General features: G+C 42.2%; 1 protein-coding gene across 1 annotated transcript in view; it reads right to left on the reverse strand.

Annotated features, from left to right (window-relative positions):
- COL9A3 (collagen type IX alpha 3 chain) overlaps positions 1-27105 on the reverse strand; it is a 61595-nt gene that overhangs the window by 2791 nt on the left and 31699 nt on the right. Inside the window, exons 19-32 of the mRNA XM_020804633.3 lie at positions 26370-26423; positions 25415-25468; positions 24252-24296; positions 22835-22888; positions 20539-20592; positions 17307-17360; positions 15048-15119; positions 12402-12437; positions 10699-10743; positions 7704-7736; positions 5715-5861; positions 4578-4632; positions 1049-1231; positions 529-606 (exon numbers count right to left, since the gene is read on the reverse strand). Coding sequence (XP_020660292.3) covers positions 529-606; positions 1049-1231; positions 4578-4632; positions 5715-5861; positions 7704-7736; positions 10699-10743; positions 12402-12437; positions 15048-15119; positions 17307-17360; positions 20539-20592; positions 22835-22888; positions 24252-24296; positions 25415-25468; positions 26370-26423 — 964 coding nt within the window. The remainder of the gene's footprint in view (positions 1-528; positions 607-1048; positions 1232-4577; positions 4633-5714; positions 5862-7703; positions 7737-10698; positions 10744-12401; positions 12438-15047; positions 15120-17306; positions 17361-20538; positions 20593-22834; positions 22889-24251; positions 24297-25414; positions 25469-26369; positions 26424-27105) is intronic.

The following is a 27105-nucleotide window of genomic DNA, read 5'->3' on the forward strand; positions in this document are numbered from 1 at the left end:
TCCCTCATTGCATGCCACTTGAGTCAGTTGGTGTGTGACAAGGGATACAAGCAGCAACTAGGGGCAACTGGTGTGTGTGTGTGTGTGCGCGCGCGTGTGCGTGCGCGTGTCTGTGTGCTGTCAAATTGGAACCAACTTATAATGACCCTAATAGGGCTTTTCAAGGTAAGTGAGAAATTTAAGGTGTGGTTTTACCAGTTCCACTCCCCCCAGTCCCATGGCCGAGTGGGGATTTGAGTCCAGTTCTCCAGAGTTCTAGTATATCACTCTACCCACTACACCACACTGGGAATCCTAGATGATTATGTAGCTGTGTTCAGTGATCTCCAAAAATGTACCAGCAGAGCAATGCGGCTGTGTGCAAGAGGATATTTTTATAATCTCACAAACAGAAGAAAGTCATCTTTAGTAGGCGGAGAGAGAACAGCTACAACAATTTAACGTTTAAGGAAGCTGAAATGTCGATGAAATGTCTTGCCTTTCAAGAAGCTGGGGAGCAAAAACAGCTCTCGTATACGATCAACTTACCTTGAGGTCCTTGATCCCCATCAGGTCCATCAACACCTTTGCCAACGGCACCTTTGTCTCCTCTCTCACCTTGATCCCCTGTAGTACCACAATAATGGTATGAATTGAATATAAGGCTAGAAAATTTACTTTTAAACAAAGAAGTAGCAAACTCTCTTGGCCAAAATGGCTTAGTGCTAAAATAAGTTCCCTTTTTGGCAGGGAGCTTTAGACTTATAGCTCATTCCTTTATGTTCAGCATGATTCTAGAAGAGGTGCTCCCTCCAGACAATAGTAAGGAAGCATTCAGTTTGAGTCAGGAGGAAGCACACTTGATGTCAAGAAGAAAGCACATTTCCTCAAGTTGATCTGTTTCCCTTCCTGCAATGAGATTTCCTCTGACATAGGGGCCTAAGTAATCAGACTTGCAAATAAGTGCATGCTTACCTTCCAATGACCAATTGCAACATCTCTGCAAAAATGCATGAACTGTATTATCTAGTTGGACTCTCAGTCTATCTGACACCGTCCTGCAACTCACCTCTAGGACCAGGGTCTCCCAAGTAACCCGTTGGCCCTCTGTATCCAGGTGGGCCGCGAGCACCAGGATGCCCAATCCTGCCAGTTGTTCCAGGAGGGCCGGGCGGTCCAGGAGGCCCAGGCCGTCCTGTCATTCCAGGAGCTAAGGGCTTTCTCAAATTAGCAGCTAACTGTGCAATATGTTCTGAAATTAAGAGAGAAAGAGAGAAACGGGTTAGCTTTTGTCTATAATGTGAATTGATGCATAGGTCAAGGCAATCCTAGGCATTATCTAAATAGGTCTGCCTGGTTGTGCAACTATATTGTACTTCGGGAGTCAGGCAAAGATCTTTTCATTTTCCCAGGCATTTGACATACAAACAGAATCTTGATTTTGTAATTTTGATGGTTTTCACTTTGTTTTTTGTTAGATATATTTTAATTGCAAGTTGTTGTTGTTGTTTTAAATTCCTCCCTGACAATATAACTGAAGTGTCTTGTTGTTTAGTCTTTAAGTCATTTCTGGCTCTTCGTGACCCCATGGACCAGAGCACGCCAGGACCTCCTATCTTCCACGGCCTCCCGGAGTTGGGTCAAATTCATGTTGGTCGCTTCAATGACCCTGTCCAACCATCTCATCCTCTGTCGTCCCCTTCTCCTCTTGCCTTCACACTTTCCCAACATCAGGGTCTTTTCCAGGGAGTTTTCTCTTCTCATCAGATGGCCAAAGTATTGGAGCCTCAGCTTTAGGATCTGTCGTTCCAGTGAGCACTCGGGGTTGACTTCCTTCAGAATGGATAGGTTTGCTCTTTTTGCAGTCCAGGGGACTCTCAAGAGTCTCCTTCAGCACCTTAATTCAAAAGCATCAATTCTTTGGTGGTCAGCCTTCTTTATGGTCCAGCTCTCACTTCCATACATCGCTACCAGAAAAACCATGTGTCTTACAGGCAGTTATTTGTAATAGATCAATAACTAAGTAATACCAATAGATGGTAGAGAATCCAGGATTGCCACCTTTTGTATTTTGAAGAGGGAGGTACACTCTTGGGCATTCCCACAGTGACCATGTACATGTCTACCATCTGTCATAAGGACATTAACACAGTGTGGCTGTTCCCATTGGATATGTCAACCAGGCACTTCCCAGACATGGTTACTGTCTCAAGGGTCTTCAGACTATATCCTTGGTGGAAATATACATACATAATCTCCTAATATAAAATCAGAAGATAATCTAGTCCAATATGCTGTTTCCCATTATGGCACACCAGATCAGAGCCTATAATAATAATAATTTCCAGAACTTCTCAGGCAGCATGGCTACAGATGCAGTCCAAGAAAAGTAACATTTCAATCTCCACAAAAGCAAGAGTGTTTGATACATTTTATTAGGCCACCAAAAAAAGAGAGCTAACTTTTGAACTCTTCATCAGACTGTGCACAAATATAGTGTAGATAGTGCAGGGGAAAAAATGAACGTTCCAAAAGTTATATCAGACGTCCATGCGAGGTCTGTTTCTCAAAATTGTAGATTCCATCATGGTGGCCCCAACTTGGCAAACAAAACGGCCACCAGGTGTTCATCCTTTCCCCCTCTGCTATCACCTTCTCTCGAAACTCAAAATTCCTTGGCTGGGGAAAGAGGATTGGCAGAAATGTGGAAAATCCCCATCAGAGAACTGGTAATAAAATTTGGTCCTGCAGTTGTTTTTTCATGATATGCTAGATGTGCTATTAACATGTAGAATGCATATTAATTAAAATATTAATTTGAGGCATCCTCTTCGGAGGACATATCAGGGTGCATTCTCTTTCCAAATGACTCAACTCACACAATCATAGTTTTGACATATGTAAAGGTAAGACTCAATGGGAAAGTTAACGTAGCAGAGAAAGAGGAAGACAGAGTACTGTATTAGATGGTTTGACTCAACAAAGGAAGGTGCAGCTTTGACTTTGCAAGACCTGAGCTGTGAAGGACAGAACCTTTTTGAGATAATTCATTCATAGGATTGCCTTTTGTTGAAAATAACTTGAAACACACAGCAAAACCAATGAGTACAAATAAGGGGAGGAATCACTCTAAGATCTAATAACTGACTACAGGATCTTGACTTCTCTACCTTGGAAGAAGCACTTAGGTGTGGACAAAGAGCAGCCCTGTTGAACTAAGAGCAAATGGGGAGTGACAGGAATGGAAGGAGAGTTGTTGCTGAGCATGGAGAGGCCAAGCCTGTGAGAACCATACTCTCCTAGGTAAAGGTTCCCCTTGACATTTAGTCCAGTCGTGTCCGACTCTAGGGGGTGGTGCTCATCTCCGTTTCCAAGCCATAGAGCCAACGTTTGTCCATAGATAGTTTCAGTGGTCACATGGCCAGTGTGACTAGACACGGAACGCGGTTACCTTCCCACCGTGGTGGTACATATTTATCTACTCGTATTTTTACATGCTTTTGAACTGCTAGGTTGGCAGGAGCTGGGACAGGCGACGGGAGCTCACTCCGTCGTGTGGATTTGATCTTACCACTGCTGGTCTTCCGACCTTGCAGCCCAGAGGCTTCTGTGGTTTAACCAGCTGCGTCACCACTCTCCTACTCTTCTATAATCATCATTAACCAATCCTGTTCCATAAAGCTGGGATCCCTTTGAATCTAACTTTGCATTTGATATTGGACTTCCGTGAGCCCTCTCACTCTAAAAACCCACCCTGCACCTTATTGTTTCTATATAGCCTGGTGCAGGTTGGATCAAAATGGGTGAACTATTCAGCAATGCTGAAAATAATATATCTAGGTCCTAGTAGCCAAAGTTCAATAAAAGACCGATCTGCATGAAACCCACCCTTATCCTTAAAGGGACGTGGTGGTGCTGCGGGTTAAATCACAGAAGCCTCTGTACTGGAAGGTCGGAAGACCAGCAGTCGTAAGATTGAATCCATGCGACGGAGTGAGCTCCCGTCGCTCGTCCCAGTTCCTGCCAACCTAGCCGTTCAAAAGCATGTAAAAATGTGAGTAGGTACCATCTTGGTGGGAAGGTAACAGCATTCTGTGTGTAGTCGTGCTGTCCACATGACCACGTAAATGGTCTTCGGACAAACACTCGCTCTACGGCTTGGAAACCGGGATGATCACCACCCCCTAGGGTTGGACACAACTGGACAATTTGTCAAGGGGAACCTTTACCTTTACCTTACATCCTTATCCAGAAATGACTTCCTTGCTTTCCCCTAAATACCCCCATTGTTTCCAACATCTCAGGTTTTGGATTTAGAATAATTGAGAGAATTGCATACCAAATTTCACCAACAGGGAAAGTGTGATTCCATTTGAGACTCTAAGATTCAGTCTCATGTATCTGAACTTACAAGGACGGTTTGATACAGACCCTTTACTGACTCAGGGCTTGAGGAGCTACAGTTAAAATCAAGGGGACTGGATTGGACTCACTCGTAGCCAGTTTATCATAGTCCCATCTTTGGCAGTTTCATTAACAGAATTTCTATTCTCTGCTTAAACAACTATTACCAATCTCCTACTTCCTGCTCTACTTACCACTGATCAATCCACCACAGAGTTCTCTTATGTGTTGCTCACTGGCTTCTTTCCCCTGAAATTAAACACAAATATCATACACAGAGATGATAGTTAGTATCTCATTATCAGGTGATTCATGGTCAAAATTCTAGAAAAAGCCAGCGGTGTGCTAGATTTGATCTGGAGATACAGGATCTTTCACAAAGAATGAATGGTTCAGCAGCCAAAAGGGGTTTTCAGCCAGATGGAGGGGACGTATTGTCTGCTTTAGAAGTTCTTCAAATTAATCTCACATTTTAAAATTTCTTCTTCTTATATTTTATTACTATTATTTTATGCATCTTGTGCTTGTTTGTATGTACAGTACTTACATGAGATGCCAAATACTATTTTATGATTGGTTTAATCTGTTGTTTAATCTGTTGTGTATAGCCTGAGCAGCTACAAAGCAATATAGTATTCATATCTGTATTCGTAATATTTTTTAAATTAGGAGGGGGCAATACAGCTCAGATCTCTCTTAACACACACCCTCTCTACCTGGAGCAATCTGGCAAAACTTGGAAAGTAGACATGGACATACGATCGACCTTCTGCTTTAAGGGCTTCCATAATGAAGTTTGGGCATATTCCTCCTTCACTGGCCAGCACCCTAGTACAAAATTACACCCGTGAAAGGCATGTGGCCTGACTTCAGCTTCTTGTTCCTAATTAACAAACCTCCTACTTGGATCGTTAGATGGGTGCCAACTGGGGCACACCCACCAATCAAAGCAACAATTCATTAATTAGCAGTAAGAAGCCACTGCAGATTATATAGTTTGCCTTCCGCAGGCATAACTACACAATAGGATTATGGCCATCTTCTCCAAAGGGTTTTGCTGAAGTAATCATCACCGTTCTTTTTTTATTTTTATTCAATTTTGTGTTGTAAGCTGCTTAGAGTGGCCCTCAGACAGACGGGTAGTATATAAATTGAATGGATGGATGGAAGGATGGATGGAAGGATGGATAGATGGATGGATATGAGCTTCCAGAGCAGTTACTCCTGAAGGCGGGTCAAACAAACAAACAAATATCTGGCACTAATCCATTGCATTTTGCAGGAGTAAACATTTTGAAAGAACTTGCAAAGGAGACGTGAGGACAACTTACCGGGGGACCAGTTTTCCCGGTGACTCCAGGGACTCCTTGCTCTCCTTGCAAGCCCATTTTCCCTGGGTGTCCTGGAATTCCTGGCACGCCAACTGTTCCGTTAGGGCCTTGGACTCCTTTGGGGCCCAGCTCTCCCCTTTCTCCTGACTAGGGAGACAGCAAAGTGGATAGAAACAGGTGTAAATCCCAATATGCTGACTCAAGATCTGAAAGCAGATGATGCAGGGACCTGACTGGGACTGTGTAGGTCTCAGATTGGTCTGTGCCTGGATACGGGACTGTTGGAGAGCCGTCAGTGACACCAAGGTGCATTGAATGGTGGGACAGATGGGGTGTCAATAAGTGCATAAATCATGCTTGCTGAGCCACATAGCTATCCTTGCCCCATCCGATCCTGGTGCAGGTTTCCAGGAATATAAACAGCGGCTTCCATTCCTCTGTGAACAGCACTTATGGGGTGGGCAGTTTTTGTTGGAACCATGGCAAGTGGGAAGCGGTGAGGTTCAATGTTCTTTCCCCCCCCCCACCCGCTGCATGATGGTTGTATATAAATCACACTTATGCAATGCCTTTGTCTTTAGGTTGTTGGGGTAAGTGCCATGAACGAATCAATTCATTTTGTAACAAATTATTTCCAGTCCCTGTTAATAGCCGTAACTTGGTCCTTATGTTGGAGTAATGTTTTATGTTCTCTTTTATTGATGAGAGACCAGCTCCAGAATCTGGGTTCTGCTGCTGGAAAGGCTCTGCTGAAAGAAGTGCCCTCTTCTGGATTTTAGGGGATCCTTGCTTTCTCCAGAACAGGTCACTCCGTTGATCAACATCCCCCACAATTTCTGCACCATTTTCAGGGAGCTAGAAAGATAAGGGTCTCAAGATGGATGCACAGGGCGGGGGAGGGCACTTCTGTCAACATGGTTGCATAGACCTTAATCTGGATCCTGTGTGTTTGAGGTGTTCTGAAAAGCTATAAATATGATTTTTTAAAAAACAATTATTTGGGGGGTCAGTGCATTCAAGAGCTGCCTTGACACCATTCTGGTGAACATTAGGGTGACAATTTCAAAAGATAAATACAACAAATAAATAATAAATATAAAAAATTAGTCTTTAAGGTGCCGCCACATTTTGGTCTTTTTAAAACTTTTCTATTTTTATTTTGCTTTTAATCTATAGCAATAATCATATTCACCAAATTGCACAATAAGCATTTTTAAAAGCCATGTAATCCTTGCATATACTCAGAAACCAGGGCAGACGATACCTTTATTATACCACTAATATCTCACAAATGGACACAGCACAGCTCTTTGCTAGGATGGGCACCGCAGAGCTGGGGAGAAGGCAATGGTGAGTGAAAATTTCTGGGAGTCTCTTGGCCAGTTGTTAACATCAGGTTCTTTTGCTTAAAGTGGTCTTCAAAAGGTGAAGCTAGCGGTGAAGGCTTACGGGAGTTTTAGTCCAAGAACATCTGGGGCCCCAAGGTTGGCAACCACTGCACTAGAGGCTACATAGATCCTACTGTCTTTCTCCAGTCTCATTTTAAAAAATTATACAGGCAGACAAAAGGATAAATAAATAATCGACTTATAGCACAGCCCCACACATTATTAAACTTTTTAAAAAGCAAAAAAACAAAAAACAAAACAAAACAAAACAACAACAACAAAAATCCAAATTTTCGCTCATTGCAACATATTTAAATTATGGTGGCTTAATCCTTATTCAGCAAGTTATGGAAAGATTATGCCTGTCTCTGGAGAGGAGGTACTGGTTTGGCCGGTTTGTTTTGAATACCCTTAAAAAGAGTGGCTTAAACTGTTTAGCACGGTTCTCAAACAAGGGAGTATGACCTTACGTTCATAACCGAGAAAGGTGAATTTTAAATTAAATAAGAACAAAAGCAGGAGAGAAAGAACATGCAATAGATCACATTTTATATTTCTTCAGAATGACATTGCCACTAAATATTTTGTACGTGGAACTTACCTCCCCCTTTTGCCCTGGAGGGCCAAAAGGACCCTAGAGAAGGAAAAGAAAGAAAATCTGATTTATTTTGTCACTTGTGCAAACTGGAATAAAAAGTCAACATGGGGAGGTTGAACCCCTCTTTACACCCTATCCAACCCCCCCTCCAGGTTTCTCCTTCCTCTGCAAACCGTCCTCACTGAGCATGCTTAGTTTTTAATTTGGCAGATTGCCTTTGGCCCCTTCTTTAGAGTTTGTTTCTTCCCAAATACCGTTCGTTTTTACTTCTGCATGTACTGGCATTCACTCACAGTGGCCTGACCGCCTGTTTTCTGATCTCATTTTGACCATATAAATATTAACGTCTAGGAAAATGGTTCCCAGCCTTGGTTCCCAGATGTTCTTGGACCAAAACTCTCAGAGATCTTCTCCACTAGCTGTGCTGGCAAGGGCTTCTGGGAGTTGTAGTCCAAAAACACCCGAGGGGCCAAGGCTGGGAACCACTGATCTAAGGAATGAAGGCCACTGTCATTATATAATTAGTGATTCTGTAAATTGCAAAGCTCGTGGCTACTGGTGGGATTTGTACTGTCACTCCTTATCCCTCTGCTCTTAATTTTTGGATCCACGCTGCCATGCTATTCTAGCTCTTTTCAACCAACTGCCTGCTGCAGTAGACCTAAACTTTTTCTGTCAAGAATAGTTTGAGTTAGAGTTTGGACATGAAAATGAAATCCCATATTGGAAATGAAGCATATCTCATGCTGTTTGAAGCAGTTTACCGTGTATGCACATACATGAGGTATATTAGCTAGAATCGATGATTTCTGTTTGTACAAGTGAAATGGTTAAGTCTTAGCTGCAAATTTTGGCTAATCAGGGAGATATGGTTTGTATACCTAGGCTGCAACGCAATCAGGCACATACCCAGATAATACAACCAGTACCTCGTCAATTAGTGGCAATACAGTGGGGTCTTGACTTAAGAATGGCTTGAGTTAAGAACATTTTGACTTAAGAACCACTCTCATAGGAAAATATTGACTTGACTTACATACTTAGATTTGAGTTACGAACTGAAAAAAAACCCATGTGGGAGGCAGGGAAAGTGCAAAATGTGAACTTTCAGTTAACTGTTGGCCAGTGAAAAGGGTGCCTGTCTGCTTCCTCACTCCTCCCAGCGTTTAGAGAGTGGATTGGGAGACAGTCTTCGGACTGCCTGGTACTTGTACTGCCTGGACTGTACTTTCCCTGCCTTCCCTGAACCTTTCTTGACCTAAGAAAAAAAGAAACAAAATATCCCCCTCCAGTGGTCGAAGGCGGAATAGCAGCTTCCCCTTAGTTTCTATGGACGGAAAAGAGCAGATACGAATCAAATGGTTTTCAATGCATTCCTATGGGAAATGCAGATTTGACCTGAGAACTTTTTGACTTGAGAACCGCCTTCCAATACGGATTAAGTTCTCAAGTCAAGACCCCACTGTATGATGCTATGGCTTATGTGCTGGATCCTGGCAATTGAGGCCCATTATAAAACACTTATTTGCTAATGGAGGCGTGCCCTCTGGGGTAATGTTTCCAAGACACATGATTGCAGTGGGGCACGGATAAGATGAGCGTTCCACCTCTCCAAATCATAACCATTCCCATATCCACACACTTGAAAGAAAAAGATCATCTGGTGGTGGGGGGGTATTGCATGAAAACACACAATATGCACAATCTCGGTGTTCTCCTGCTTACAAACAGGGCGAGAGGCAGCTAAGACACATTGGCTGGAATCATGTTATACCATTGCACAATCTTTAAGCAGGGATGTTGGCAAGCCTTTGGGTCTGAGCCCCAAGTCCAAGTCTTTGGTCCCACCAAGTCCCGAGTCCCAAGTCCAAGTCCCTATTAAAAACTAGCTTTTCCCCCCAAGGAAAAAAGACAGGGATGGGTGGGTTCAGAGTCACGAGTCGAGTCCGATTCACTGAAAAAACAAACAAACAAACCCCAAGTTGAGTCACTGGGGCAACTTAAGCCTTGACTTGACAGTGAATCCTGTGACTCACTCCCCGCTCCTGACTTTAAGAGATGAATTGCTTGATTTGTTCTTTCATCTTGAGTCTTTGTCTATTGATGTATTACTTGTTCTACATTTTAAATTGTTTATTTTATATATTGTTAGCCGCCCAGAGTAGTCAGTTGACTAAATGAGCAGAATACGAATCCAATATAAATGAATGAATGAATGAATGAATGAATGAATGAATGAATGAATGAATGAATAAATAAATAAATAAATAAATAAATAAATAAATAAATAAATAAATAAATAAATAAATAAATAAAAGTTAAGACATCTCCGGAGGGCTCCTAGCTTGGGCAGGGGGTTGGACCAGAAGACCTCCAAGGTCCCTTCCAACCCTACAACAATTCTATTCTATTGATTCCCTGTTGCATGCCGAGTCACGCAACAGAGTATGCAACAGGTGATGTCCACAGCATTTTCTTTACTTACCATAATTCCAAAAATTACGTCATTTGCGTTAACCACACAACAGGATTTAAGCCAATGTTTTTCACACACCTTGTCCATCCCTATACATTTCCTCCCCTTCTTTCCCTCTCTTTCTACTGAACATCTGGATCTCTGCTGGGCATCCAGCACAACCAGAGGAGAGCTTAGAGATAATGTGTTCCAAGCAACAACAGTACCTGCAGTGTATCAATTTTGGGGTGACAATGTCAAATTATCATATAAAAGTGATATAGTGGGGTACAAAGAGTGGGACACCAAGACATTTCAAGACTTTACTGACCCCTTTTTCTAGCCGCCTAGAGTGGTCCTGACCCGACCAGATAGGCGGGATATAAATAAAATAAATAATAATAATAATAATACTCTAGCAATCTTAAAATCTGTAGTAATGCAATTTATGTTTAAACCCAACCCGACATTACAGAAGTATCATTTTCTGAATCCTCTGGATTTCAGTGCATTGGAGGGTTCACAGATGCGGGCGATACATACCAGCTCTCCTTTATCACCTGGTAGACCATCGGCTCCTGCAATGCCCTGCAAGTGAAGACATCACCTGATTTTTGTCATTGTTAAAGGCATTTCAAAGTTTGGGGCTCATCCCATATCTGCTGAGTGTGGGTAGCATCCAGTATAGTGGGACATTGTGGCACTGTTCCCCCAGAAAATCATATGTTGGAAGTGGAATAAGGCGCAACAATACTTTGTGCTAAGGACTAGCTGCCTATAGGGGCAATAATCACAAAGAGAATTAGTTCTATCTGGGTGTTCTTTTTCTATCTGATCTACTGCCTCTTTGGTGTGTAGACTTATACTCTCTTAGCTGACTCCTCTTTCTCTGTCCCAGCTCTCATGTCGGTAAAGAAGCACCAATATTCTAAGTAACTTATCTGTCTTAATTGGAATTCCAGCAAGAAACCATGTTTTCCTTAGTTCTCCTAAGTCAGTCCGTTGTTGCTTAATTAGACTTTAATCATCGCATCCCCTCTATCAACTCACTGTTCCTTGGCTACTCCTTTAAATAGCAGGTTCGAGAGAGCATTTGGATTGCTCTTGTATGATAACCTCTTGTAATTTCAGTCAACATTACTACTGTATATAGTTTCTCCTAGAAATGTTCAGATTTGTGTCCATGGATTAGAAGTGGCAGGATTCCCCAGGCACCATATTTACAACTGGAAAAAAAACCACAAATCTGCACACCTCTAGTTTCTATAATCATGTTTTATATTAAGTCCTTTTAAATATGTTTTCAACATGCTTGCAAGTTGCCTTGGAGGCCTTTCTACTGAAAGGTGGCATAACAAGAATGACTACAATAGTAATAATAGACCAAAAAATGGTAAGAATAACAACATGTCTGGCAATTTTTTTCCATGGGCACGGACTGAATGTAGAGCAGAGGTGGACAACATGAGGCCGGTGGGTTGCCTGTGATCTCCAGGGGTCAAATCTAGTACCTCAGGGGCCTGAGCCCCTCCACATGCCCTCTTTAAAAAATACAGACGCTATAGTAATGAATCAAAACATAGGTGCCAAACATGGGCAGATCTAATTGGATGTTTGTGTTGTTGATGGAAGACAGATCTGAGAACAGTTGATTCCCCTTCTGTCCGCAGCCTCCCCATCCCCTGAACATTTCCTCCAGAATCCTGGGAAACTCTGAAGAGTAGAGTTATGGCTAGCGTGGGAGGCTGTGGGAGGAGGAACAAGATGAGACAGCCATGATGCAGACATTGCACAGAGAAGGAAACTGTATTGCTGGGTTGGCGGGTGGCAATTGTTCCATCAAGTCACCTGCCCGACCCTGTCCCACTTTTTAAAAGTCCAGTCTCTGGACTCTCTGGCCTATTTCTACAAAATGCTTGACACGTGGCCGCTTAGGGTGTGGTGGGAAATAGAGGAAGTGAAAATTGGTGGTCTGAATCTACTTCACAGGGCTGTCGTGCAAATAAAGTGAAGGGAAAGGGGGAAGCAAGGCATGCTGCCCTGAGATTATCAGAGGAAAGGAAGGATAGAAATATAAGAAGTGAAGAAATAAATAAAATTGATCAGAATCATGCCTATTTCTTTGGATTTTTCCAGTGGCTAAATATTCTGTTATGTTAAGACCGGAAAAGATAGGAGTAGTCAAGTTACAGTTGTGGAATTAATGGTGCTAGTAGTTTTAATGGTTGTTGTGGGTTTTAGCTTACCTGGTTACCTTTCGATCCAGGAACTCCGGTAGGACCCTGGGGAGGAAAGAAGGGGACATGGAAGGGAAAACATTTAGGCCAAAGATACAGAGAAAAAAATCAAAATGGTGGCTCAGGGGGTGCTTCACAGTCTTTCCTGACTTGAACATCCTACACATATGTTGAACAACATCACCCATTATCCCTCACTCAGCAGGTCTTTGCTGGCTGGATTGATGGGTGTTGTAGTCCACTATCTCAGTAGATTGTAGGCTAAGGGAGGCTGGATTAGACCAGAAGATTGGTCAGGTTTTAGATATTAAGCGGGTTGTTATCCACAACCTGTAGCAATCATAACAGCTGTGGGCCTTCTTGGTTTTTCTTCCTGATCTGGAGCAAGACGTGGGCCAATGTGTGCGTTTGATGGACTTTCATTCCTGGTAAAGGTAAGTAAAAGCAGGGAAGCACTGGCCAAAATTCCATTTTTGATGCCTGCACATGCAATGCAAAATCTACCATTTGTGGAGGTGAATTGTTGTAAGTTAAAAAGCCAGCAAAGACATTAATTGTGGCACATTGACTAGCGCCACTTGGCACACAGTGATCAGGCTTATGTTGACTTCTTAATTTGAGGCCATCCACCTCCAAAAATTGCACCGTTTGCATTACACTGGCATAGAATCACAGTAGAATTTGGCCACTATATATTCTTAAATCCAGTACTGTAACTAATTTAATCAACTTGAAATGTTTTAACTGGTTTCCAACCCCAGCACATGCCCTGACATTTGGTATGTTACATTTTGGAACAGTACACATCGTGCTATAGGTATCGCCTTCCTTTTGCCTTAGATCGGATAGTGGAAAGGGCATGGTGTCTGATTGCACTAGAAAAGGTCGCTTTACAAGGATCAACCTCCCTTAAAACAGCCTTTCTGGGGGGTTGGGGTTGGGAATCGCTCCAGCCCCGCCCCCAAAAGTAGTAGCCCTACAGCTGGTCCAAAATGCAATCTGTTTCCTTGTGTGATCACATCCTTAGGCTAACAAATAAAGATGCAGTTTGGTTGCTTTCTGTACATACTCTGTAGAACTACACACACCTTCTTGGCCATTCTCCCCTAGGGAAGATTGTAGACCATGCTTTAAAACAAACAAATACTCTGAAAAGACGGTGGCTTTACTGAGCTAATCGAACAACTGTGGAATGCATTGACATACACCATGCGTAAATCTCTAGAGATACTACATGTTTTTGCTGTTCTTAGCCCCCCCCCCCCTTTTCAGGCAGGGCATCTGTGCTTTTTGCCACTGAAGGGCAAGGCTTCGTGCTATGGACACTGATGCTGATCTTAGTGAACAAGTGCCAGGTCGTGAATGGCATGTGGACAGGCAGATTCCGGTGGGAGCAGTGCATTCAAGCCCCACCCATTTTGCCCAGCAAAATGACATTGCATGCGGTGAGGAAGTCGATTTTGACATGTGGCTCTAAGTGGAAAGAATTTCTATGGCATCTCACCCTTCAACACCGCCACATGTTGCAGAAGGCCTCATCTTTTAAAGAGGCATTCTCTGAAAGCTAGTTTTAAGATGATGCCTGACGTGTAAGGATTTGCATTAAAAGCAATGATCAGAAATTAAATCTGCTGCACAATAAATCAGTGGCATCTTTCAGCTGATTAAAGGAAAAAACTTATGTAAGGGTTCAATCACACCTGCCAAAAGGACTCCAATTATACTGATTTTGCTGTCATTTGTTTCATAATTTTCCATTCACACGACACACAGCCAATATCAATTCATTTCCCTGGCAGTTGGTTTATTTCCGCTTTGCCGGCAGGTTTTTTTTTTAAATGGTACTAATGATGTATCAATTCATTCCTTATTGTTCTGGCACATATGACTGTTGCTGTCAATTTATTTCCTTTGCAAAAGGATTGGCTTTTTGGATGCTGTGGCCACTTCATGACCATTGTGCTTGTATTCTTCTTCTTCTTTTTGTTTTTTAAAGGGATAACAATTAATACATTGCTCAGGAGGAGATAGCCTTCCACCCTCCTGGTGGGTGACAGAGAGCTTGAGCAGAAAAAAAGGACATTTCCTGCTTTGAATTGTAAAGGAAGGGGTGTTGCATTAATGTCTTTTTTTCAACCGTGCTCTTCACAATACTTTGCAAGTCTTCTAAAGCCCACTTCCTCCCCTCAATGCTGTTCAGAAGTGAAAAGAAAAATGATAGCCAAGTACTGAGAGGGGGGCTATGCAGGTAAATAAGGGAAAGTGGATATATGAGTAAAGGAGGGAAAGGAAAAGGGGAGGAGGAGAGAAGGTTCACATTGCCTCATTGATATACCAGTTTTTAAAAAATTAAGGAAAGGGGGCATTATTGCCCAAGAAACAGTAGAGAAGAGGAATCAATTTGAAAGTAAAGAGCACCATAGCCTGCTATAATGGTTCAAATAGAAATTAACTGGTACAGTTAAAACAATGTAAAAGCTACCACCAATATATACACATACACACCACATGACCGTTGGAAAAAAATGTTCTTGGTACAACAGAGGGATGAAATGAATTTGTATAAGAGGGGCTATTTGCAGCTCAAGTAAGAATAGCAACATTATTCCCAATGATGCTCATGAAGCCACAGTTTGGTCTGTGTTTTGCACTTACCCTCTCACCGTACTCCCCTCGAATTCCAGTAGGCCCTGGAAGGCCAGGCTCTCCACTTGCACCTTTGCGACCCTGAAAAATGTAAGAAAAATGTATTTTACTGTAAAGAGATTACTTGGGAAAGTATGATTACATCAAACTACCCAGTTGCTCTTAGTGATGTCAGTTATGTACCCCCTTTCATCAGAGTTTTGGTTTCCTCTCAGGCTGAGAAATGGACATAGAAAGGAAAGGCAAGCAACTCCCAAGTAAAACCAACCAACCACTTGGAAATGATGATTGATATTCTGTTGCTTTGTTGCTCATGCAAGAAGGTCAAAAGGCATAATGTTCAGTCATTTCTAGCTGGCAATTAACAAGTCACTGTGGGGCTTTTTTGGGGACGTATGCCCCCTTTGCCTTGTTGCGTACCTGACAATCCCAGCAGAGATTCCTTCATTGCTGGCTGAGAATGAATGAATGTTATGCCTTTTGTGCAACAAATAATAGGATCCCAGCAATTGCATTTAATGCCCCCAAGCTCATGATTTTTTTCAGCAGTACTTCTATGATTTATAAAACGTCAGAACGATTGATATTTGGAGTATTAACGAATCTTTTGCATTCATTTAATTTGGTCTTTGGGAGGAAAAATATTTATTTCATTGAGGAGTTTCCATTAGGGTTTTTTTGGCATTTAAAATGAATGTGTTTATTGCATGTTCATTACAATTAAAGCGACGAGTTTGTTTCATATATTCTCCTGCACTTGTCAAATATTATTTTCCCTCCTTTCATGTTTTCACACTGACTTAATGTGAGTGAAATAATTTCCTATTTAATAATCGTGTGCTGCCAATTCTGACTCATGGCAGCCCCACCAGGGTTTTCCAGGTGGATAATGCTCAGAAGTGCTTTCTCATTCCTTTCCTCCAGGGGGTGCCCTGCAACTGGGCAGCTGGCCCAAGGCCACCCAGGCTGGCTCATAGGAACCACAGTGGGGAATCAAATTCCTGACCTCTGGCTCTGCAGCTTGATAACTATCCAGACAGCCACTGGGTATTAATTTTTCTATTTAATATTGGCTAAAATCCTCTAGCACAAAGTTATGCCCATGATCTAGACAGTTAGTAGTCATTTTCAAGCATGGAAGTCTCCCTTCTGTCTTGAGGCTCCCAAACGCTTCTCCCAGGTCAAAAGGGATCCCAATGGGGCAGGAGGAACAGAGAACTTTAAATGAATGGTAAAAGCCTAGGGATGATGATGTAGTCAGGTTGTGCAGCATAAATGTATGTATGGAAGAGGATTCAGGCCAATAATGTACAGTATTGGCATCCACACTAATGTTCCCAAGCTCTCAGAAACAAAAGAGAGGAAGGAACATGGAAGCATGGCTTTGGAAGGTGGGCCAGCTGTAGTTCTTGACTAAGAAGGACCTATTCCATGTTACCCTGGGAAGGGTGAAGAGAAGAGGGAGAGGAAGGGGAATGCAAAGATGCAAAAGGCAGAGGGAAGCAGGTGCATGGGATAGAGAAAATATCTAGACCACACAGCTCGTATTGCAACTTGATTCCTCTTTAACTGTCATGGTTCCATCTTCTCGAACATTGCTTCCCAACCTTGGGTAACCCAGGTGTTCTTGGACTGCAACTCCCAGAAATCCTGGCCAGCCCAGCAAATGGCAAATGGCTTCTGGGAATTGCAGTCCAAGAACACTTGGGATGGTCAAGGTTGGGAACGACTGCTCAAGAATCCAAGGATTTGCAGAGTCCTTTTCCAGAGAGCTCTGGTGCTCTTCCAAGCCCAACAGAGCATTCTAATGACAGATTACCGAACCACAGATCCTTTCTGAAACATAGAGCCACGTACCGGACGTGGTCTCAAACCGCAATAACTGTATAGTGTCTGTAAACTCAGAAAGAATACTTCCGATTCCAAAATACAGGCCCTGGCCAAGGTGGAGACAGTGCTCTCTGCCAGAGGAAGCCCAAAGGGCACCGCCTCTTAATCTGAAGGCTCCTTAATGGGATGAGCGATGGCAACATCTTCACCTAACTAACTGAGCAATAATTCCCCTCATGCTTCAGATCTGAAAATATGAATTGGAGGAGTGTAGAGGAAAGGAAACATGGCACGGAATTCACATGGGCTTCTGACGATTTGGTGATTCTCTCCGGAGAGGCTCCCAGGATATGTCATGTTCATCACTTGATGTCCTTCCCTTCAGGAAGCCTTTTTTCAGGCCTGTTTTAAATAATTGCTGTAGTTAAAATGACTGACCTGAAAGCCTCTTACGCCTGGTGGTCCCATGGGGCCTTGTAGACCAAGTGCTCCCTGGAAAATAGAAAAAAGAAAAAAAAAGGGAAAAAAGCAAGAGAGAGAGGAAAATATCCACATTAACAGGTATTCTTCTTTCTTTGTGATCACTTTGTTAAGCTTGGAATTATTCTTGTCCATTTTATTCTGCCCTAAATGGCCAAAGAATCCCTTCACAATATGACTTCACCGGCTTGGGGTAGATTCATGGGTTTAAAAAATATTTCATTGCATTCCCAAACTCTGTTAAGGTGGGTCTCCTTGGACACTTCTCAGTTTCTCATTAATATTTTAATACAGTAAGCCCTCCTTATCCATGGGATCAGTATCCGTAGAGTCACTTACTCAGTCTGGAAATGTTTAAAATATTAAAAGAAAAACCACCCAAAATATATATTTCTAATGATAAAGTTTTCAGAACTGGCCACTAGAGGGCACCAGCCATCATGTCATGTATATGTTTGCTAGAGAAGTATATTTCTATGATGTAATTACCAGAACTGGCTACTAGAGGGAGACAGAGGCCGTTTATTAATTTAACTATATAACCTATACAGTAACTATATAACCATGCTATATACGTAATAGCATTCTCTATGATCTGCATTTTTCAGCATCTGTGGGGGTGGGTTGCTTGCAACTGATCCCCTGCAGATACAGGGGTCCTACTGTATAGCATTACACATAAGAGATTGCATTGTGCGTTTTCTGACCAACCTTACTCTTCTATCTTATCATCATCATGCTGTGGTTTTTAAAATCTACTTTTTCCCCTCCCCATTCCCCACAAATCTGTTTTGCTTTGCCATCAGTATTTTAATGGCCATAAAGAAATGAAAATAAAAAGCTTGCCTATATAATTTGAATGATTAAAACAATGCGGATGCATTTCCTTTTTTGATTCCATACTATCTCAAAAGCTTATGTGGATTAGACTGCAAGCAAGCATTGAAAATGCAGCTGTTAACCTGAATTCTTTAGTTTAAATCTTAACATCCAGTCATGGGTCAATATGATTAACCAAGACCTTAACAGACCTTGGCAATCACGAACAAAGGTTTGATGTAAACAGTTCTCACTATTCAGTTCAAAGTGAAAACGTGCGTTAATAATTTGCAATTCTTGAACAGAGGGTTTCTCACCTCCCCCCACCCCCATGCATGTGATTTTTGGTGGAACATAAAAATATTTTATGTTCCCTTTCAAGCCAGCTGGAACCAATTACCCTCCACTTCTGTCTTCCTAGATTTGTTGCAATGATGCAAACGATGTTTCTTTGTTTTTCACATCCATTTTTCTTTCCCTTGGAAAATTTAGCAAACCAGTCAGGCAGCCTAAATGCCTCCTTTTGCCACTTGACAGCTAGCCTGGGGCCTCTGTGAGAAATTAGCTCAGCGATTCAGTCAGATTTTTGATTAAGAAAAGGAGAAGTAAGGGAAGTAAGATTCCACCAATCTGTCCATACCAGGTATTGCCTAAACCATCTACTTTAACATACTTGGTAATGGCTAGTCAGGATCTAAAGTTGCATTCAATGAATAGGAGAGGTATGTGCTGAGATGGGGCACTCAGCCTTTGCATTTCACCTCAGACAAGGGGTTCAAAAATCAGTCCAGAAGAAAGAGACTGTGAGGTATATGGGGCAGGGATCTATTATCTGGTATGCTGTGAAGTGCCCATGCTTATCAGTGTCCCATGGTGGCCCAATGGTTAGGGTAACTGGACTGGACTGAGGTCACTGAGCTTCAATACCCACTCAGCCATGAAGTTCACCTGGTGTCTTTGGCCAATCACTCTTCTTCAGCGTGACCTACCTCGTAGGGGTGATGTGACAATTAAAAGGGTAAAGAAGACTATGTGCAATGCTTTCTTTTCCTTGGAGGAACTTCCACCATTAAAAACAAACAAGCAAAAATAATACAGAGGGCACCTCCTCACTGATAGACTATCTTGTTATTTGGGTCACTTTTGGTGACGTTTGGTTTAGAGTGCCCATGTGTATTTTGAGAGTAGTCCACCCTGCCTCTGTTTTACAGCTGCCTCACTTGTTTTTGGCACAGCGGTAGGGCTACAGTTCTTTTGTCATGATTTGGAGTGCTCCTAATCAGCCTATTCTGTAGTCCTTGCGGACTGTTAGTCTGCACCAAAATAGAGCTGTGGGTGGTGTTCCCTGAGGTGACAACTCTGTGACATATTTGGTGGGTTGTGGTATTGAAAGAGACAACTGAAAACCCCCTCCTCTATTTTCTACTCTACCAATTTCAATTCGTTAAAATATATTTTCCTACTGGTGCAGCGCTATTCTAGATAAACAAGATACATTGGTGGTATTAGGTATACCATACAAGGTAGATGCAATGCTATTTCACTATTTCACTTGCTCTGTTTAATAACAACACAAAAGGAAAGTCATGGTTTGGGGACACATTACCTGTCTTTTCCCAATGTCATCTGCCTGACCCACCAGATCTTCTCAGGCCAGGTTTCTCTGTGTAGCCACCCTGAGAGAGGCTTGAAAGTCATCTACAAGAGGTAGGGCCTTATTGGCAGTGGCCCCGATGTTATTGAATCAACTCCCAGAGGAGCCATGCCTGCTCTCCTCCCTGTATTCATTTAGTAGGCAGTTAAAAACACTACTATTTAGGGAGTAGAATAGTACTTTCTAATAGTACAACACTACTTTCACCTCGCCTCCAGCCTTGCCTCTCTTTGAAAATTGGTTGCACCACTGTTTAAGTTTTTAGATCACGTTTTTGTTATATTTACTTCTATGTAGCTTGTTTTAACTATCTGTAAGCCATCCAGAATAATGCTTCAACACTAACAGAGTGGTATATAAATCAAAGTACTAAATAAAAAAAATTAAAAATAACAGTGGTCCACTGAATGACAGCCACAAGAAAAGACAGAAAAAAGGTTGGAAAGGAGAGAGTCGTTAATCAAAAGGGGGACAAATTGGGACGATCCAAACACTTGTCTGGACCCTCCTTGGGGGGAGAAAAAACATCAATCCTTGTGAACAGAAGGAGGGCTCAAGTGAGAGATAAAATAGATTGCACTAAAGATAAGTAAGCATGAACTAGACTGCACCAACTTCTCCTGTCTGGAGCTGCCCAGAGTTGTAGCTCAGGTTGCACCCAATCTTTGCCCTAAAGATGAACTGGAATGTGTTAAACTAGGATGACTGGTTACTTACAGAAGATCCTCTTGGACCGGAATTGCCTCTTTCCCCAGGGATACCGCGCTCACCCTGAGAATAAGAACACAGTGTTACTCGAATATTTACAATCAGCACAGTTCCGCGGTTCACTCAGTCACTGAGCTACAGCATACTTGAGGGATGTGTAATTCATTTCCTTTTGCAATAACTAAGACGACAGAAATTGTGGAAAGATTGTGATGCAATGATATCTAACTTCATTCCTTTTGCAGTATAACTGCAATTAACTGCTGCTACAGTTTTAAGGAATAGATAGCTGCATTACCTAAGGTTTAGATTATACCTGACTAGACTAGTGGTTTTTCCTACTTTCTTCAGTTTAAGCTTTCAAGCTTAAACTGAATTTTGCTATGAGAAGCTGATGATCAAAGCCACAATCAGCTCCAGGTCTTGTTTTTGATGACTGTATAGAGCTTCTCCATCTTTGGCTGCAGAGAATATAATCAGTCTGATTTCAGTATTGCCCATCTGGTGATTTCCATGTATAGAGTCGCCTCTTGTGTTGTTGGAAAAGAGTGTTTGTGATGACCAGCTTGTTCTCTTGACAAAACTCTATTAGCCTTTGCCCTGCTTCTTTTTGAACTCCAAGACCAAACTTCCCTGTTGTTCCTTTTATCTCTTGATTCCCTAATTTAGCATTCCAGTCCCCTAGAATGAGAAGAACATCTTTCTTTGGTGTCAGTTCTAGAAGGTGTTGTACATCTTCATAGAATTGGTCAATTTCAGTCTCCTCAGCAATGGTGGTTGGTGCATAAACCTGGATTATTGTGATGTTGAAAGGTCTGCCTTGGATACGTATTGACATCATTCTATCATTTTTGAGATTATATCCCATTACGGCTTTTCCCACTCTTTTGTTGACTATGAGGGCTACTCCATTCCTTCTACGGGATTCTTGCCCACAATAGTAGACATGATAATCATCTGAATTGAATTCACCCATTCCCATCCATTTTAGTTCACTGAAGCCCAGGATGTCAATGTTTATTCTTGCCATCTCCTGTTTGACCACATCCAGCTTACCAAGGTTCATAGATCTTACATTCCAGGTTCCTATGCACTATTTTTCTTTGCAGCATCGGACTTTCCTTTCACTTCCAGGCATGTCCACCGCTGAGCGTCCTTTCGGCTTTGGCCCAACCGCTTCATTAGCTCTGGAGCTACTTGTACTTTTCCTCCGCTCTTCTTCAGTAGCATATTGGATGCCTTCCAACCTGAGGGGCTCATCTTCCAGCATCATATCTTTTAGCCTTTTGTTTCTGTGCATGGCGTTTTCTTGGCAAAGATACAGGAGCGGCTTGCCAAATCCTGCTCCAGGTGGATCACTTTTAGTCAGAACTCTCCACTATAGCCTATTCATCTTGGTGTCCCTGCATGGCATAGCTCCTAGCTTCTCTGAATTACTCAAGCCCCTTCACCACAACAAGGCAGCAATCCGTGAAGGGGTGAAGGTTTTGTCACACTAGCCAGCAGCTTATAGCATTCTGTGTTTTTTAGAAAAACATTGTTACTTCAGATAGCATGAAAGTCGCATTTTCAGAAAGGTAACCATGTTAGTCTATTTCAGCAACAAGAAACGCAAATGTATACATGTTTCCTGCACCTGGAACAGTGGAGTGGAACCCCACTGAAATAAATCTGTGCCACAATACATTTATTTTTGTCTTGGTTGTCGAGAAAGTATAGAATAATAGGATGATGAAGTTGGAAGGGGCCTATAAGGCTGTCGAGTCCAACCCCTTGTTCAATGCAGGAGTACAAATCAAAGGATATCTGCCAGGTAGTTGTCTAAATTTCTCTTGAATGCCTCCAGTGTTGGAACGCTCACCAACTCCCAAAGTAACTGGTTTCACTGCCATACTGCTGTAACAGTTAGGGAGTTTTTCTTGATATTCAACCAAACTCTGGCTTCCTGTGACTTGAGCCCATTGTTGCATGTCCTACACTCAGGGAGGATCAAGAACAGATCCTGCCTCTTCTCTGTATGACAGCCTTTCAAATATTTGAAAAGTGCTATTATATTTCTTCTCAGTCTACTTTTCTTATTGTTAAACCTTGAGTTTCTTCTTCTAAAAATAATTAGTGATAGAAGTAATTGTAATTAACTATTTGAGGGCTTGGTATTGTGATGAAACTAACTGTTGTTGTTTTTAAAGAAAAACCATTTATGAGCTCCAGGATAATGGGTGATATGCCGGAGCTCACCATCAAGACTGATATAACATAAAATGAATTATGAGCAGGAAGCATGATATATGGATCAGATACGTACAGGTATACCTGGCTCTCCTGAAGGTCCAGACTCTCCCATTTCTCCAGAATCACCCTGTAGTGGAGAAGGGAACACAAAAATAAGACTTGAGCATTTCTATATTCACTTTACAAATAAATGAGCCATCATTCAGATGAACAATAGCTCAGCTTCCTTGGCTTGATTGTCGAAAAAGGGAGGGACAAAGCTGAGAAAGGAAAGGAGATGCTACCACGGCAGGGCCACCTGCTGACTGGAGGCGGACATATTAGGCCAGCATTTTCAAGCTTACCACTCCCCCTTCCCTCCGCAGATTCAGTGACGTTCATTCAGTTGCATATTTTTTAATAAGGGCTTCCAAAAATTAGGAAATTTGAAGGAATTTGTAGAGGGGAAAATGAGCTTTGAAACTTTCAAATGTGGAAAAAAATGAAAATGACAGAGCTGTCCATCTGAAAAAATTCTCCCATTCAAAGATTTTGGCAGGGGAGGGCAGGTAATGTTCACATATACCCTAACACCTCATCCAGGAAGATGGAGACACTTGCATTGAATGACTTCTAGGGTATTTTACTGACCCCCTGCCAATGCTCATGTATTGAGGGCTAACAGAAGGATTACAGTTAATAAGTCTTGTATTTTTTGAACCGACTGTGAATTAAAACAAATCACAAAGTCATGGAGTTGGGAGAGGCCTATAAGGCCACTGAGTCCAACCCTCTTCTCATTGCAGGAATCCCAATCCAGGTATATTTGACAGCTGGTTGTCTAATTTTCTTTTGAATGCCTCCAGCATTGGAGTGCTCACCACCTTCCAATGTTTCTATTGTTGTAATAGTTGAGAAGTTCTCTAATAGCTGGGAAGTTTTTCCTGGTATTCCAACAAGATCTGCCTTCCTGTAACTTGAGCCCATCATTATTTATTTATTTATTTATTTATTTATTTATTTATTTATTTATTTATTTATTTATTTATTTATTTATTTATTTATTTATTTATTTATTTATTTATTTATCATCTTTGTTGCCCTCCTCTGAACTTGTTCCAGCTTGTTGGCATTCTTAAAGTTTGGTGTCCAGAACCGGATGCAATACTCCACATGAAGACTAATTCCAAGGTCTGTACTAAATGGGTCTCATGTACTGATGCCAACATGAATGAATATGTTGTTTCTATTTCTTAGCATCAAAGCTCACCAGAGAATAGTATAGGACATTCTTTTAAAACCCAGTATATTACATCACCTGGGAGAAAAATGTACCCCAATGGTGAAATATAATAGATTTATTCAGACTACACTAGTTGTACATATATTTTTTTGCCTGAAAGAAGTATCAGTTCTAAAACATGACTTGATGGTGCTAAAATGTTCTATCTACCTGAATGAGGGTTAATGCATTACAAGTGAAAAACCATTGAATAGATGGGGGTACTTACTGGTTGACCTTTTTCACCTTTAGTTCCTGGAGTTCCAGGTAGACCCTGGTGGGGGAAAATATTTACCAATAATAGAAAACACTCGATCAGTAAAGAATTGAATCTACAATTCAGAGCTCAGGAAAGCAAAGCCAACCTAATAAGAAACACCAATGGAAAGTAACATTCAGAGCAAAAAATGCTTGAAAATACATCCAGTTTTACAGAACACAAAATATTCTGGTGTTCCCCCTCCCCAGCTTGAGCATTATGTTTTGCATTGACAATGTAGTGAAAAAAGATGGCTGTCCTCCCTCCACCCAATTCCTATACAAGTGGTGCCTCGCTAGATGATGATAATCCGTTCCACTGAAATTGCTGTTTAGTGAAATCATTGTCTAGCGAAAAGCATTTCCCCATTGGAATGCATTGAAACCTGTTTAATGTATTCCAATGGGGAAGAATAATCATTGTCTAGCGAAGATCGGCCATAGGAAAGCCGCTTTACGAACCGCCAATCTGCTGTTTAAATCGCTGTCTTGTGAAGCTTAGGTCCCGAAAACACCCATTTTGCGGGCGTGGAGGGAGATGTCAAAATTGTCGTCTAGCAAAAATCAGTTTGTGAAGCAGGGACCAAACATTTTCCAGCAAAATTCCCCCATAGGAATCACTGTTTTGCGAATTGCTATAGCGATTGCAAAAAGCCAATGTCTAGCGAAAAAACTGTCATGCGGGGTAACTGTCTAGCGAGGCACCACTGTACATTATAATTCCTATGCCTTTGGATTTGTTAAATCTATAGCTCCAATGATTAGGGGGGATTAACATCAAATTAAAGGGCATTAAAATGTTGCAGACGGAGGGAGGTCAAAAAGACGTTAGAACTCCCAGCAGCAAAATCACCAAAGCCAGAGTTTATATAAATCATGCCAGGAAGCAGGTACTGTACTTCTCTTTTTATAAATGAAGGCTGGGCATTCATTGGTAGAAGCAGTGGGATTTCAACCCCAAAAGTTGGAAGCCCATTGACAGGCTTTCGGTCAAGAGCATGCAATAAAAATACATGGCTAAATCTGCATGGTAATCCTCCTTGGTGGTAAGAGGTATGAAAGGTTTGAAGAGAACTCCCAGAACATTGTGCCGTATGTATCTGTGTGCCCTGATATTCATGGAATAGTACTCACAGGAAGTCCATTGGGCCCCTTTTCACCGGGAACACCCATGCGAGCAGCGTCACCCTGCAAACAGCAAGAACAAATGACAGATGAGTTCCTAAAATGATCGGAGGACCTCAAGAGTAGTTTTACCTGCTGACTGTTAAGAATTATTGCCAGACCAGTTTTGTTAAAAAAAAAACTCAGCCAGTTTTGCTCTTCGTCTATTTCTACAGATAGTATTCGTGGTTAGAGATGGGCACGGATTGAGCCACGAACCAGAAAAACCAACTCATGGGGCTGCTTCGTGGTTCGTTTCAGTTCAGGGATCCTGTTTTGCCCAAATGAAATGGAGTGCCCAACTTGCTCACCCTTGTTATTTGGCTTGATTTGGCAAAATGGGATGCCCGCTCACACCCTCCCCACTGGCCCTGCTGCCTCCCTACCTGGTCCTCCGCCCTTCTCCTCCACCACGACCATTGCCATCCTTAGAGGCAGAGGCCCTGGCCTCCTTTTCCAGAGGCCAGGGCCTCTGCCTCTAAGGTTGGCAATGGCAGTGGTGGAGGAGAAGGCCGGAGGACCAGGTAGGGAGGCAACGGCGTCAGTGGATAGGCAAGAGGGGAAGGGCAGGAACAGCTAGTCTCCATCCTCCCCCCCCCCGGCATGAACTGGGAAAACAAATCATGAACTGTGCCTTTTTCCCGGGGGCTCATGGTGGTGTGTCGTTGGCCACAAGCCGCAAACCAGCCCAATTCATTTTCCCCCCAGTTTATGCCCATCTCTGTGAGCGGTATTTCTCCGTCACCCTATAGCCAGGGTTATCTCCATTCCTCCTGGGATGTGGTCAGAGGCTGAGCGGGATTTCAATCCAGTGGACTCCCGGTTCTCTTCCTCCCATCCTAGTGCCAGACTCCCCCAAGGCTCTGCTTGGCTGTCTTTCAAGTGCACCTATTTTTTGGTGTGGTTTTAAAACAGGTCTACAAACCTTCTCACCATCGAGTCCGTGTGTTCCATCTCTCCCATCTTTTCCAGGCATGCCCTGAAACAAGCAGAGAACATGATGTTAAACAGGTGGAATCAAGGGTGCAAATAAGCATCTTAGAGCTACCTGCCTGTACACTCCAACATTTATTTTATATGAGCTGTTGAATGAGTCCAGCAGAGAGAGCTTCTCCACAGGCAGAAAATTAGTCCTAGCTTTCCAAAACCTTAGAGTACAGGAGAACCAAGGTATCCTCGGGGGATCAGTTCTAAGCCCCTTACGGATTCCGGAAATTGTGGATATAGTGAACCCTATACAATATATATCATAGTCTCTGGATCCCTCTAGTGACCAGTTCTGGTTATATATCTTGGAAATGAGTATTTGGTCTTTTTTATTTCATATTTTCAGGCAGTGGATAAGTGAAACCGTAGATACCGATCCTGCAGATACAACAGTCTTACTGTACTTAACTACTACTGAAGCTACAATTAGAAAAACCAAATACAAAAAAGGTATCCTTGTTTGGTGAGATCGATCCCACCTTTATCACCTCAACGCCACGCCCCCAATCTCAGATGGACATTAATAAGTCCATGAAGATTTAACCATGAAGTGTACAAGCTTCTAAGTTCTCCAGAACTTTTCATCAGGAGAAGGGGTTACAGAATCAGAGTGGAGAAAGAACCATGGAAATCTAAAACTTTGGCCAGATGTTTTTAGCTGTAAGGCTTGCAGT

This window comes from Pogona vitticeps, chromosome 4, assembly GCF_051106095.1.
Source record: "Pogona vitticeps strain Pit_001003342236 chromosome 4, PviZW2.1, whole genome shotgun sequence".
Classification (NCBI taxonomy): Eukaryota; Metazoa; Chordata; class Lepidosauria; order Squamata; family Agamidae; genus Pogona; species Pogona vitticeps.